General features: G+C 49.6%; 1 protein-coding gene across 1 annotated transcript in view; it reads left to right on the top strand.

Moving 5' to 3' along the window:
- Positions 1-1,047: 1,047 nt before the first annotated feature.
- Positions 1,048-15,694, top strand: part of LOC146862040 (histone-lysine N-methyltransferase PRDM7-like) — a 637,226-nt gene continuing 622,579 nt past the window's right edge. Inside the window, exon 1 of the mRNA XM_085643053.1 lies at positions 1,048-1,165. Coding sequence (XP_085499179.1) covers positions 1,048-1,165 — 118 coding nt within the window. The remainder of the gene's footprint in view (positions 1,166-15,694) is intronic.

The following is a 15,694-nucleotide window of genomic DNA, read 5'->3' as shown; positions in this document are numbered from 1 at the left end:
GGTTTTCCGGGTCCAGTCTCACGCCTGGGGATAATTCTACGTTAAGGAATCTGCGGCTAGAATCGTCTCTACCAAATACATCGTTACCGAAGGTAAGTAACTTGTACTTTAGTCCCACCGCACTACCCCACATTCTGCAACTGGGAAATCCCCGTTTGAGCTGATGAGGGGTAGGGAAGCTGCCACTGAGCTATGGCACTATTGGGTTACAAAATTAGCAACAAAGCTTGGGAGTGTTGATAGTTGGTGGAAATTGCTGAAATCAATTCCAACCTGACTAGTATAAAAAGATCCATTAAAACCAATCCTGGATTGAGAATTTTTTTAGATTAAAATTAGGTGACTGGGTACGTGTTAAAAATCCAGTTTTTGGAAAAGGTTTGTCAAAATTGAAAGGCCCTGTTCAAGTATGTGAATTAAGGAAGAATTCTGTGAGACTCTCCGATGGAAATTTGTGGGGCATTACTTGTGTGGCTTTGGTTCCTCATATTTTTTATGTGCCTTGCGCTATGTTTAAAGAGTGGTTTGTTGACGCAAACTACAAGGAGAAGTGGTCGCTCTTCAATAAAACCAAGGAAATTGAATGATTTTGTTTTTTTCTCTCCTGTTCTCATTTAAAAGGGTGGGTCCGGTGTTGTGTTAGATGAAATCTTTTCAAACATCTTTTGTGTATTAGATAGCACTATTGTTATTTGCACTGTATTCTTTGTTTTATAAAAAGGGAGATGCATGGGATTGTACAAGCCCCAGGCTTGGAATGTCATGAGGTCACTGGAGCATGGCATTCTTTCTGTAGTCAATTGCTCCAGTGCCTCTTCATGAAAGGACGTGTTTCTTGGAATAAACCTTCTTCTCTTACTACAAGCTGCGTAGTGTCTTCTCTACAACTATTCAGTGCTTATGACTATAATGGAAATTACCCTATGAGAGAACTGGAGTGACCGGCAATAAACTATTCCTTCTTCAAAATCATCGATTTTAAGGTTAATATTTTAAATGTGTGCAACTTAGGCTGTGCATTTTTTATTTTCAGATGCTTCTAGTAAAATGGATTTAAAGACTGATAAAGAGGTTACCCGAAACAAGAGCACCGCATATGGATTCAGGATGGTTTCAAGAAAAATGTATGCTGAGATAAATGAACTTCATGATGATGACTACTTATGTAAGTGCCTCGCTGAGGAAAAGAAGAGTGTAGATGTGAATGAGGAAGAATTTTATAGAGCACACCCTACAAATCAGTCTGTTCTCCATGCTTTGTTTGCCAAAAACACTAACCAATAAGATGACTTACAGATGTATCTAGAGTAATAAAATGTAACTTTTGTACATACTTTCAGAGCAATCGGAGAGTACTTGTGGGTCAGGGCCGTAGTCAAAAGTATATGTTTTGGGGGGCACTGCCCTCAAAAGAGAACAGGAAGACTTCAGTGGGAGGCGGTGCATGTCAGGTTTGGTAGCTTTTGAAATTTTGAAAAAATTCTGTATTAACAGTGATATTTTAAAACACATAATATATTTTATTTTGAGGTGAAAGTGGGTGACAAATGGTTTATTTGAAACTATATGTTATGTTGTAGTATTTGTAGAGCACATGGCTGCTCCCGCCAAGGGGTGTCCCAGTGGTAGTCTCAGAAAGACATGGTGGCAGGGCCAAACAGGTGAAGCAGAAGATGATTTAGGGAAAAGATAGGTTTTTATGGCCTTACGGAATGCCACATTTTTTGAATGCTTTTAATGTTCACTGCAAGGGAGTTCCAGAGTTTGGAGGCAAGCGCTCGGAAGGAGCATCCTCCAGCCCTGCCTCTCTTGACCCGAGGGACTGATGCCAGGTGCTGATTTTAGCGAGCCCAGATGGTGGATGGGAGTGTAGGGTATGAGGAGATCCGCTAGGATATCAGGGGATTAGGCATTCAAGATTCTATGGGAGATACACAGAGTTTGAACATGGATTTGTTCCTCTACTGGGAGCCAATGAAGTCTGCAGATGGAGTCAGAGGTGGAACAGGTCCTGGGTAGACTGAAAAGTAACCGGACGGCCGCGTTCTGTATCCTTTGGAGGCGCTGTATCTCTGCTCTATTAGTCCCTAGATACAGAGAGCTAGCATAATCCAGCCTAGATAATACAGTGGCCTGGATAATAACTTATCTGAAAGAAACAGTTAGTTATAGATTCCTTACCTTAGAATTACCCCCCAGGCGTCGGACTGGATCTGGAATGTTTTTCGTCAGCAGTACCCCTGTGCGTCAGAAGGGGGTGTTGATCGACTCCGTGTTCGTCGTCGGCGTTGTGGTCGCCAGTATGACATTGCGGTAGCTACATAGATGCCGCTCTCACACGCTCTCATCAGTTCTTTCTTTTTCCGCGCCAGCAAGCGCAGATCCAGAGAGAGCGGTACCTCCAGTCACTTTTGCCTTACTTTTTCGACTTTGTTTTTTGAGTCCATCGACTCCTGGTGGACGAGGGATGCCTAGCTTCAAGGCTTGCGGTTCCTGTAACCGGCTGATGTCGGTGACGGATCCGCACCACGTGTGCCTATACTGCCTGAAGCGCGACCACGACCCCAATTTGTGCTCCGACTGCCGGACCATGGCCCTGAAGTCTTTGCGGGAGTGGTCCCGAAAGCTACTCGAAGCCCGGCAGTCCGCGTCGCTCGAGGTCCCGGTTGCGTAGGAGGTCGAGATACCGGTCGCGGAGCCAACACCATTCTCATGACTCATGATGTATATTTATATTGAACTTCTTTTTATCTCTATGTCGTTCTGTATTATACAGACCAAATATCATTAATAAAAATAGATGTATTTTTCTAACTCAATTGTACGTATTACATTTGGGAGAACAATGTATTTGTAGGACCATGTTTTTCTTATCGATGACTTTTTAGCACCAGCTAAAGGTATATTTGGGCAGAGAGCTATGTCCTCACTTTGTTGTCTACACCATTCTTCATCTAAGTCTTCACCCTCGGGGTCAGGTAAGTCGAAGCACAAGAAGAAGTCGAGGAAGCATCGTCGCTCTTCGACTTCTCCCCATCTGTCAGCCGACACGTCGAGGGATGCGGGTGGTGCCCCTCCACGTTCGGAGCCAGAAGGGTCGACTCCGGGTTTCCCCCCATCCTGAGACCAGCAGTGACCCCTGCCCAGCTTCATCAGTTTTATGAAGCAATGCACGCCATCTTTGTGCAGCCCGAATCCGCCGCCACACCTTTGGGTCCCACGGACTCGGCCTCGGTGCCGCAGAGTCCCCTTGGATCCAGGCTTGGATCCCGATCGGCGCCGGTTGACCTTGTTACGCCTCCCCTGGCGCCGATTTCACTGGCACTACGTCCACAACCGGCGTCGTCTGTCTCCCCAGCTGACGTGGACCCTGGCCTCCACCTCGAGGTAGACACGGAGTCGGACCGGCGTCAACCAACGCCGGATCCGGCGCCGACGGGTACTTTTGTGTCCCTATTCTACCCCGGCTCTTTGAGACTAGATTGGCAGCCAGAGGAGGGTGAGGAGGACTCGGAGGGGTCTGGGGACCCTTTAACTGACCAGTTGGTTTATGAACGGGATTGGAGAGAGGAACTGGGGGAAGCCAGTGGTCTGACTACCTCACCAGACCTTGGCATGTTGTCTCCTCCTACCGGAGGAGGGAGCATCATACGCAGTGGTATTGCGTAGGGCGGCCGAGACTCTCCACCTCGAGCTACATATGGTGGCAGTCAGGACTAACCTCCTAACAGAGGTGCTTCAACTGGCAACAAGCTCTTCGGAGCTCCTGCTGCCGTTTAATGAAGCCCTTAGGGACATCCTCTTGGGCACCTAGTCCAGGCCCTACACAGGGGCTCCTGTGGACAGGATGATTGCCCGATGCAACCGCCCGGCCCCGGGCCACCCCACTTTCCTCTCCCAACACCCCACCCCTGAGAGCTTGGTGGTCCAAGCCTCCACCTCCAAAGGCGCATTCCCTAACGCACCACCCGAAAGGGAATCCAAAAGGCTGGACCATCTTGGGAAGAAAATATTTTCTTCCTCCTGCTTGGGACTGCGGTCGGTAAACACCGCATGTTTGTTGGGCCGTTACACCCACTCTGTGTGGGATACGGTAGCGCAGATGCTGCCCCAGTGTCCGGAGAATGCCCGGGCCGTGCTCTCCCGTGCAGTTGCCGAGGAGAAAGACGCAGCGAAGTTTACCATCCGCTGTGGGCTGGATTCCACCGACTCACTAGGCAGGACGATTTCCACGTCAGTAGCCCTTCGACACTATGCGTGGGTTCGGTCGACTGGTTTTTCCAGGGATGTCCAATCCACTCTTATTGACATGCCCTTTGATGGCATCTCCTTTTCGGGGATTAGGCAGATAACGCGCTGGAGCGCTTTAAGGACTCTCGGGCTATGGCCAGGTCCTTGGGCCTCTCCACCACCCGCCCTGCGCAGGCTGCCTTTTGCCCCTTTCGTGGCTACGGAAGGGGTGCCCTGCGACGTCCCGCCCAGAGCCACAGGCCAGCGCCAGCTGTTCAGCCGCTGTGCGGCCGGGGATGTGGGAACCAGTGCTGTGGTTCTGGAGACCATCGGGTGGGCCAGTCCACCACAGCCCCCTCTGCAGCAGCCTCCAAACCCTCCTAGTCCGACCTTTAAGGGCCACCAAACGCCAGTGGGTGGCAGGATTCGCCATCACCTCCCCCACTGGTGCACCGTCACGTCGGACAGGTGGATGTTTGCAAATAGTCCCACGGGGCTACTCCCTCCCCTTCGAGACTACCCCTCCATCCATGCCACCTCAGTTCCATCGCATGTCAGAGGATCATCTGGCCATTCTCCAACAGGAGGTTTCGGCACTCTTGGCCGAGCGCGTTCCTGCCCCAGAAGTAATTTGTGTTCTCTACTCCCATTACTTTCCGGTGCCCAAGAAGGTCAAGGGCCTGCATCCTATCTTGGATCTCAGGAAGCAGAAGTCCAAAATGTTGATGCTCGCTCAGGTGCCCACAACCTTGGAGACTGGATGGTAGCGTGGGACTTGCAGGACGCTTACTTTCACATCCCTGTTCTGCCGGCCCACCAGCGTTACCTGAGGTTCACGCTAGGCCACGAACACTTTCAGTTTAACGTGCTCCCCTTTGGCCTTACCAACGCCCCTCGGGTGTTCATGAAAGTGATGGCGTTGGTCGCAGCTCATCTGCGCAGATCAGGGGTTACAGTCTTCCCCTATCTCGACGACTGGCTGTTGAAGGCGGGCTCCGCCCAGGCTGTCGTCTCTCACCTCCAGACTACGGCCGACCTACATTCGCTGGGTTTTCTCCATCAACATGCCAAAGTCACACCTGACTCCCTCTGAGTAGCTCCTCTTCATCAGAGCAGTTCTGGACACGACGCAGTTTCGGGTTTATCCTCCCGAACAGCGAGTCTGGGATTTTCGGGCTATGATTCCGATCTCTCAGCCTCTATCCCGGGTTTCGGCCAGGATGACCCTCAGGCTGCTGGGTCTGATGGCCGCCTGCATCCTGCTGGTGGACCATGCCAGATGGCATATGCAGGCTGCTCTGCAGTGGGACCTGAAGTTCCAGTGGGCACAACATCAGGGGAATCTGTCCGATTGCATCCAGATCTCGGAGGGCACTGTAGGAGAGTAGAATCTGCTTCTTAGAGTTACCCACTCTTTTTGCTGATGTTTCACTGTTTTTCGACTTTAGTCTGGCTGGGGAACTGCTATCCAGGACCCCAACCTAGCTGCTTCCTCTGTAAATTGATTACATGTACTTTAGATTACACCTGGACGAAACTCTGCAACAGAAACCAAGTACTTTGACGATCTACACTACGCTGGATGACTGAAGAATCTCCCTTGGAGTAAATGAGTTACTCCCCTGCAAGGCAGGCACCTGAAACGCAGCTGACCAGTTTGCATCTACAAAGCTCCTGGAGGACTCCGAAGATTTTACAACACAGGAAGTGGGTTCCCAAGCTTCCCAGAGGCTGACCAGTGCTCTCATCAAACCTGAGACAGTAACCCTTGTAGGGATTGTGGAACCGGAACCCCTGGACACCGTGCACATTTGCAGCAGCATATGCTTTTTGGTGATCCCTGAGGCTGTGCTTTGGGCTACTTGTAGTCCAAGCCCCGAGCAGTGTTTCCACCGAAGATTGCTTGCCTACACTCATCGAGTGTTAAGTGGGCTGGTATTGTGTGATTCCTCTCGCGGTCCCTTCGCGATCCCTGGTCCGTCGACTGGTGGGCCCCTGAGAAGGCAACTCTAACTTTTATTGGGTTTACCTGGTTGCTCCAGACGTGCCCTGACTCTCCATCGCTTGGGGAGTCCCCTGGACCTTGCTGGTCCGCACCGAAGCATCTTTTCTCTGACCACGTGGGTTGCAGTTGCCGAGGCTTGTTGGTGTTCAGTCCGGACACTGCCCCCCCAGCACTCGACATCCTTCGTGGGACAGCTCACCCCCGGAATTTGGTTGTCCTCGACGTCCACTGGTCCCTGTGGCTGCAGAGTCAAGCTTCACCTCTTCACACCTGAAGCACCCGACATCGGTGGGCCTTCGTCTATCGTGCCCCTGGTCACTGACAAGTCACCCAGACTCTGTCCCCTCTGCTTTCAGGTTCTTCCCAGCTCTGATCCAGGCTTGAATCACACCGGACACTTTTACTCTTCACAGCGGCAGCACTTTGCAGCAGATCACCATTGAAAACGACAATGATTCCCGACACCATTTGACACCTATACACCCGGCTTCCCTGGGTGAGGTAACACAAGTACTCCAGTGCTCACATGGGTGCTGGCCTTAGAACCTTCTAAGTCTGAAACGGTTTGCTCAAAGTCCTCTCCTAAGCGTCTATCTTTAAAATTCCCTCCGCGACTTTCCCATAGGATTGTACGGAGCTCGTGGCTGTGTTCTCATACTGCACGCATCCCCCGTGGGTACCCTGTGTCACTACCTTGGGTGGTTCCTTGGGGTACCAGCGATTCTACGTGCTCTAGGCACTGTGTCTAATCAAGTCTTGGTTCTTATACCACTTTCTTAATATATGGTTTGGTCTCCCCCTGGGGCCCATTGTATATTGTGCTATTTACTGTTGTTTTAGAACTGTAATATTGTGTATCTTGTGCTCAAATCTCATAAAGAGATTAGTAGTGAGTGTTTGGAAATCAATACATATATTTTATATATACAGTGTGTGGTTCTCTTTTCATTTGGTAATTCAAGAGGTTATAATCTGGTAAACCAAGCTGCTTTACACTCCTTCAAGACTTAGCCTGAAGGCTGCTCTCCATAGCTACCACTAGGATAGCTTTCAATAAAGGTTGTCTTAAACCTAATCATCAATAAGGGTTGTTTGGACTGGTGCAAGGTGCCCACTATAAATAGTGGACAGCATATTCCAGAACAATGTTTCACATTGGTGGCTGGCCAGCGGGATCAAGATGATTCTAACCTGGAAAATCCAATCCCTCCTGAAGGTGAGGGAGAAGGCCTCAATGGCCCTCTCTTTACCCCACCTGGATGGGTTGGTAGTGTACCAAGAAGATCAAGATGTCCTTCTCCAAAATATAATCATTCTGGTACATCTATAGGGACCTCTATTTCTCATAGGACCTCTGCTTCTCATAAAAGGGATTCCTCTTATGAGAAGAAGTGCCAACTGCTTGAGTTTGAGAAAACTATGCTTAGGATCAAGACAGAGCAATTGGCCTTAGATAGAGAATCCCTGGAGCTTCAGAGAGCTTCAAAACGATTGGGGCTAGAGCCCCATGGTAGCAGCAACAGTGTCCCTAGAGGTAGAGAACATACTCATGACCATAGGAACCTGAACAAGATTGTCCCTCCCTATCAGAGTGGGGACGACATCCACAAATGGATAACTGCACTGGAAAGGGCCTGTAAAGTACATAGGGTCCTTCAGGAGCAGTGGGAAGCAACCTTGTGTCTCTCGTTGCAAACAAAGGTAGAGACAAGCTCCTCACTGTTAGAGAAGAGGATGCAGATAATTACAAAGTCTTGAAGAGTGCACTGAATGATGGGTTTAGCTTAACCACTGAACAGTACAGGTTGAAGTTCAGAGATACCCAAAAGGCACAGACTCAAGATTGTGCTGCTAAGGCTCTGGAAGGCTGGTTACTTGGCGGTAAAGTGTGTGATTTTAAAGGATTGTACAGTTTAATTATGAGGGAGCAGATCCTTAATAATTGTCAAAATCAGCTGTTGCATCAGTACCTGGTGGACTCTGATCTGACCTCTACCCTAGAATTGGGCCAGAAGGCAGACAAATGGGTCAGAACCAGGGTGAGGCAGAAGGTTCAGAACCAAGGTGGTGACTCCACGAAGCAGGATTCCAAAATACTCTGATAAGGGTGGGGAGAAGGGTAAAGACCAGAAGTCTTCTCAAGGGCCCCAAAAATGTGCATCTGGTGGGGAGTCCCAATCCAACAAAGGAAAAGGCCAAAAGAAACCATGGTGTAAAATCTGTAAACAGAAAACCCATTGGACAAGTAATTGTACCAAGTCCAAGGACTCAACTCCAGCCACCATTGCCCCTAAGGCAACTGTTCCCCCTAGTTCAGCTCCAAGTGGTGGTACTCGGAATAAGGGTGTAATGGGGTTAACCCTGGGATCTGAGATGGACTCTGGCCTAGTCAGAGTTCCTACTCAGGCTGTACTGATCTGTGATGGAGGCATTGATATGGCCTCCTTTGTCAGTCCCAGTAATCTGGGCAAATACAGACAGCAGCCTTTGATAAATGGAAAAGAGGCCTTGGTATTCAGGGACACAGGAGTAAGTGTCACAATGGTGACAAAATATCTTGTGGCTCCTGAGCAAATCATACTTGGTGGGATGTTCCAAGTGACCAATGCTAGCAATGTCAGGACAGACCATTCCTTGACAGTTGTTAATTTCACCTGGGGAGGGGTAACTGGCCCTAAGAAGGTTGTGGTAAGTGCAGACCTCCCTGTTGAATGCTTGCTTGGCAATGATTTAGAAACTTCAGCTTGGGCTGAAGTGGCGCTCAGGACTCATGCAGAAATGTTGGGAATCCCTGCAGTTGTGTTTGCTATGACCAGGTCACAGGCAAAAATGTCTAAGACTGAACAGGCCCTGGATCCTGGAAGAATGGACCAGGCGCCATCCAAGAAAAGGAGCAGTAGGGGTAAGGCAGTGTTTTCCCCCCTGACTCAGAATCCAGACCAGTCTCTTGAGGGAGCTGATCTTAGTCCTGAAGAAGGAACTGTCCTAGATGAGCTTGAACTTGATCAGGTTGAGTTCTTGGGGACAGGTGGCCCTTCCAGGGCTGATCTGAGCCAGGAGCAGCTGAGCTGCCCTTCTCTTAAACCCCTCAGACAGCAGGCTGCTGCTGAGGCTGTTGGGAATGCTAGTGGGACCCATAGGATCTATTGGGATGATGGATTCCTATACTCAGAGTGTAGAGACCCCAAGCCTGGAGCTACTAGGAGGTTGGTTATACCTCTGAAGTTTAGGGGCTTCCTATTAACACTAGCCCATGATATTCACTTAGTAGGTCACCTTGGCCAAAACAAGACTTGGGAGAGACTTGTCCATCACTTTCATTGGCCTCACATGTCTGAAGACACCAAGGAGTTTTGTCGCTCCTGTGTCACCTTTCAAGCCAGTGGGAAGGCAGGTGGTACAACAAAGGCCCCCCTGATACCACTACCTGTGGTGGGGGTTCCCTTTGAGAGGGTTGGGATTGATATAGTTGATCCCATGGATCCTCAGATAGCATCTGGTCACAGATTTATACTGGTAGTGGTGGACCATGCCACTAGGTACCCAGAAGCCATTCCACTTAGGACCACTACAGCTCCTGTGGTGGCAAGGGCCCTACTTGGAATCTTTTCCAGAGTGGGTTTCCCTAAGGAGGTTGTATCAGACAGAGGTGCAAACTTTGTCTAGTTACTTAACTGCTATGTGGAAGGAGTGTGGAGTAAATTACTAATTTACCACCCCTTATCACCCACAATGCAATGGGTTAGTTGAAAGGTTCAACAAAACCCTCAAGGGCATGATCAAAGGTCTCCCAGAAAAGCTTAGGCGCAGATGGGACATACTTTTGCCCTACCTTCTCTTTGCCTACGGAAAGATTCCATAGAAGAGGCTTGGTTACAGCCCATTTGAGCTTCTGTTTGGACATCCAATTAGGTGTCCATTGTGTCTATTGAAGGAGGGATGAGAGTTACCTCTCAAACCCCCTAAACAGGATCTTGTAGACTATGTTCTTGGTCTCCGCTCCAGGATGTCTGAATTCATGAAAAAGGCAAATAAAAACCTTGAGGATAGCCAGAAATTACAAAAGGCCTGGCATGACCAAAAGGCTGTGCTGACTATTTACCAGCCAGGGCAGAAAGTATGGGTGTTGGAGCCTGTGGCCCCAACAGCCCTCCAAGATAAGTGGAGTGGCTCCCATACCATAATTGAGCAAAAGGGAGAGGTTACCTACCCGGTGGACCTTGGAACTCCCAGGAGCCCCCACAGGGTGCTCCATGTCAATAGGCTCAAACCATATGTTGACAGGGCTGACATGGGCTTCCTCATGGCTACTGATGAGGGACAGGAGGAAGAGGGTGATCCACTCCCTGACCTGCTCTCTCAGAACCCTGATGATGGATCAGTAGATGGTGCAGCCGTGGCAGGCAGCCTTACTGTCCAGCAACAAACGGATTGCAGAAAAGTCCTCAATCGGTTTAGATATACGTTTTCACTGACTCCAAGTCACACTACCTGGTGCACTCATGAAGTGGACACTGGGGAAATTCTACCTGTTAAAAATAAGATTTAAAGGCAACCTGACCACGTCAGGGACTGCATCAGGGCTGAAGTCCAGAAGATGTTGGAATTGGGAGTTATTGAACCCTCAGATAGCCCTTGGGCTAGTCCAGTAGTCTTAGTGCCTAAACCTCACACCAAAGATGGCAAGAGAGAGATGAGGTTTTGTGTAGACTACAGGGGTCGCAATGCAGTCACCAGGACTGATGCCCATCCAATACCTAGGGCAGATGAGCTTATAGATACTTTGGCCTCAGCCAAGTTTCTGAGCACATTTGACCTAACAGCTGGCTACTGGCAGATCAGACTAGCTGAGGTTGCAAAGCCAAAGACAGCATTTTTTACCCCTAGTGGGAACTACCAGATTGGGGTGATGCCCTTTGGTTTGAAGAAAGCACCTGCCACTTTTCAAAGGTTGGTGAACAAAGTCCTTACAGGCCTAGAAGCCTATTGTGCAGCATATCTAGATGATATTGCTGTCTTTAGCTCCACCTGGGAGGATCACCTGGTCCACCTGAGAAATGTTTTGGAGGCCCTGCAGAAAGCAGGCCTAACTATCAAGGCTACCAAGTGCCAGATAGGGCAGAGTCAGGTTGTGTACCTGTGCCACCTTGTGGGTGAAGGCCAGGTTCAACCATTGCAGAGCAAAATCCAGACCATCATGGAATGGGTTGCTCCAACCACCCAGACTCAGGTCAGAGCTTCCTTGGGCCTTACTGGGTACTATAGAAGATTTGTCAAAGGTTATGGATCCATGGTGACCCCTTTGAATGACTTAACTTCTAAGAAAATGCCCAAGAAAGTTCAGTGGACAGTCAGCTGTCAAAAGGCAGTTTATAACCTGAAGCAGGCCATGTGCACTGCTCCCATTCTGCAAAGTCCTGACTACTCCAAGCAATTCATTGTCCAGAGAGATGCATCTGAGTTGGGGGTAAGGGCTGTGTTATCACAATTGAATGGTGAGGGTCAGGATCAGCCCGTAGCTTTTATTAGAAGAAGGCTGACCCCCAGAGAGAAACGTTGGTCAGCTATTGAAAGGGAGGACTTTGCTGTTGTTTGGGCTCTGAAGAAGCTGAGGCCTTACTTGTTTGGCACTCACTTCATTGTTCAGACTGACCATAAGCCCCTCTTATGGCTAAAACAAATGAAGGGTGAAAACCTCAAACTTTTGAGGTGCTCAATTTCCCTACTTGGGATGGACTATACAGTGGAATATAGACCTGGGAGTAACCATGCAAATGCAGATGGACTCTCCAGCTATTTCCACTTAGAACATGAAGGCTCAACTGGTCAAGGTTAGTTTAATGTCCTTAAGTTTGGGGGGGGTTGTGTAGGAGAGTAGGATGTGCTTCTTATAGTTTTGCTGATGTTTCACTGTTTTTCGACTTTAGTCTGGCTGGGGCCCTGCTATCCAGGACCCCAGCCTAGCTGCTTCCTTTCTAAATTGATTAAATGTACTTTAGATTACACCTGGACGAAACTCTGCAACAGAAAACAAGTACTTCGACGATCTACACTACGCCGGATGACTGGAGAATCTCCCTATGGCCGTTTTGCATCTACGAAGCCCTGAAGGACTCCGAAGATTTTGCAACACAGGAGGTGGTTTCCCAAGCTACCCAGAGGCCGACCAGTGCTCTCACCAAACCTGTGACCCGTAGCCCTCGTGGGGATCATGGAACCCCTGGACACCGTGCACATTTGCAGCAGGATATGCTTTTTGGCGATCCCTGAGGCTGTGCTTTGGGCTAATTGTAGTCCAAGCCCCGAACAGTGTTTCCACCGAAGAATACTGGCCTACACTCACAGAGTGTCCCGTGGGCTGGTATTGTGTGATTCCTCTCGAGGTCCCTTCGCAATCTCTGGTCCGTCGACTGGTGAGTCCCTGAGATGGCAACTCTAACTTTTATTGGGCTTACCTGGTTGCTACAGACGTGCCCTGACTCTCCATCGCTTCGGGAGTCCCCTGAACCTTGCTGGTCCGCACCGAAGCATCTTTTCTCTGACCATGTGGGTTGCAGGTGCCAAGTCTTGTTGGTGTTCAATCCGGACACTGACCCCCAAGCACTCGACATTCTTCGTGGGGCAGCTCACCCCTGGACTTTGGTCGTCCTCGACGTCTCCTGGTCCCCGTGACTGCAGAGTCAAGCTTCACCTCTTCACACTTGAAGCACCCGACATTGGTGGACATTCGTCTATCGTGCCCCTGGTCACTGGCAAGTGACCCAGACTCTGTCCCCTCTGCTTTCAGGTTCTTCTCAGCTCCGATCCAGGCTTGGATCACACCGGACACTTTTACTCTTCAGAGCAGCAGCACTTTGCAGCAGATCGCCATTTAAAAAGACGACGATTCCCTACACCATTTGACACCTATGCACCCGGCTTCCCTGGGTGAGGTAACACAAGTAATCCAGTGCTCACATAGGTGCTGGCCTTAGAACCTTCTAAGTCTGAAAGGGTTTGCTCAAAGTCCTCTCCTAAGTGTCCTTAATCTTTAAAATTCCAACCGCGACTTTCCCATAGGATTGTACGGAGCTCGCGGCTGTGTTCTCATACTGCACGCGTCCCCCGTGGGTCCCCTGTGTCACTACCTTGGGTGGTTCCTTGGGGTACCAGCGATTCTACGTGCTCTAGGCACTATGTCTAGTCAAGTTGTGGTTCTTATACCACTTTCTTAATATATGGTTTGGTCTCCCCCTGGGGCCCATTGTATATTGTGCTATTTACTGTCGTTTTAGAACTGTAATATTGAGTATCTTGTGCTCTAATCTCATAAAGAGATTAGTAGTGAGTGTTTAGAAATAAATACATATATTTTATATATACCTTGTGTGGTTGTCCTTTCATTTGGTCATTCAAGAGGTTATAATCTGGTAAACCAAGCTTCTTTACACTCCTTCAAGACTTAGCCTGAAGGCTGCTCTTCATAGATACCACTAGGATAGCTTTCAATAAAGGTTGTCTTAAACCTAATCATCAATAAGGGTTGTTTGGACTGGTGCAAGGTGCCCACTATATGTAGTGGACAGCATATACCAGGTCAACTTCTCACAGGCACTGCACACCAATTGCAGTGGTGGCAAAGGAACCAGGATTGGATCAGCGGCAGATCCCTCTCCCTTCCCCAACCAGAGCTCACAGTGGTGACCGATGCATCACTTCTGGGATGGGGCGGCTACATGGGGGAGGCGGAGATCAGAGGCCTCTGATCTCCGTCGGAGTCCGGGCTCCACATCAACCTTCTGGAGGTTCAGGCGATTCGTCTTGCACTCAAAGCATTCCTTCCCTCTGTCCGAGAAAGAGTGGTGCAGGTGTTCACGGACATCATCACTGCCATGTGGTACTACAACAAACAAGTGGACCCTATGTCCGGAGGCCCTCCTCCTCTGGACATGGCTGGAATATCAGAGCATATCCCTGGTGTTTCAACACCTGGCAGGTTCCCTGAACGCAATTGTGGACGAACTCAGCCGCAGGTGCATGATGGATCACGAATGGCATCTTCACTCGGAGGTGGTGTAAGGCCTCTTTCAGCAGTGGGGAGAGCCTTGGTTAGATCTATTCGCCACTGAAGAGAAAGCGCAGTTCTGTGTGTTGGAATTTCCAAGGCGGCACTCGCTAGGCAACACTTTTTGTCGTGAGTGGAGTTGCGGTCTTCTATACGCCTTTCTGCCTATACCACTTCTGCCTAGAGTGGTGAAGAAGATCAAGCGCGACCAGGCCCAAGTCATTCTTGTGGCTCCGGATTGGGCACGAAGAGTCTGGTATCCCGAGCTGCTCAACATGGCCATTGATCCTCCGATCAGACTGCCTCTTCTGGAGGATCTTCTGTCGCAGCAGCAGTGGACAGTCCTCCACCCAAACCTGTCCAGCCTCCACCTCCTTGCGTGGAGATTGAGCGGCGGCAGTTGACGTCGTTTGACCTTCCTCCCGAAGTCTGCGATGTTATCTTGGCAGCCAGGCGTCCCTCCACTAAGACGGTATACGCCTGCAGATGGAACAAATTTGTGGCATGGTGCACAGCAAAGGCTGTGGATCCCCTTTTCGCCCCTCCTACTCCTTTCTTTGGCCCAGCAGGGCTCTGCTCTGGGCACTCTAAAGGGCTACCTCTCGGCCATTTCAGCCTTCCTTAGGCTTTCTGATCAGCCTTCTCTTTACAAGTCCCCTGTTGTAAATAGATTCCTTAAGGGAATTACTCATGTTTGTCCTCCTGTTCCCTTCGTAATGCCTCAGTGGGACTTGAAATTGGCGGGGGGCCTTGGGTGGAAGGTCACCAGAGCTCACTCCACAAATATGTGTTTTTTCCCAGCAGCAAGATCTCAGATTTGCTGCCGTTCAGTTGGAGGCAGTTGAATGTCATCTAGCCTGCAATCACTGTTAAGTCCTCTTTAAATTTGAGTGCGTCCTGTGCGGGGTTGTCAGATAACGCGATCACTAACTGTGTATCATCTGCATAGGAGACCACAGCCAGGTCCCTATCCTTCGCAACAGCTGCCAGGGGTCGAATGTAGATATTAAATAGGGTCGGGCTCAGAGCAGAGCCTTGCGGGACCCCTTGGGGCACACCCTTCGTTTGAGAGCAGAAGGGGGGAGGGGGTGGGGGGGCAATCACTTGGAAGGATCTCTCCGAAAGAAAAGAAGAGAGCCAGCCCAAGGCCGGGCCACCAATGCACGATATCCTCTAGGCACTGCAAGAGAATCTGATGGGACACCGAATCAAATGCAGCGCTCGAGTCCAGTAGGATCAAGGCAGAGGTTTGACCTGCATCCAATGAGTGCTGCAGATGTTCCGTGACCTCCAGAAGGGCAGTTTCCGTGCTGTGTCGTGAACGGAAACCATTCTAAGAGGCGTCCAGATGATTATTAGCGTCATTGTAGTTAGTGAGGATTGAATTAATGTGGGCTTCAGTGATCTTAGATATC

This window comes from Triturus cristatus, chromosome 2_2 (assembly GCF_964204655.1).
Source record: "Triturus cristatus chromosome 2_2, aTriCri1.1, whole genome shotgun sequence".
In the NCBI taxonomy this organism is placed as follows: Eukaryota; Metazoa; Chordata; class Amphibia; order Caudata; family Salamandridae; genus Triturus; species Triturus cristatus.
Note: the sequence above shows the minus strand (reverse complement) of the source record. Positions and strands in the feature narration are given on the sequence as shown.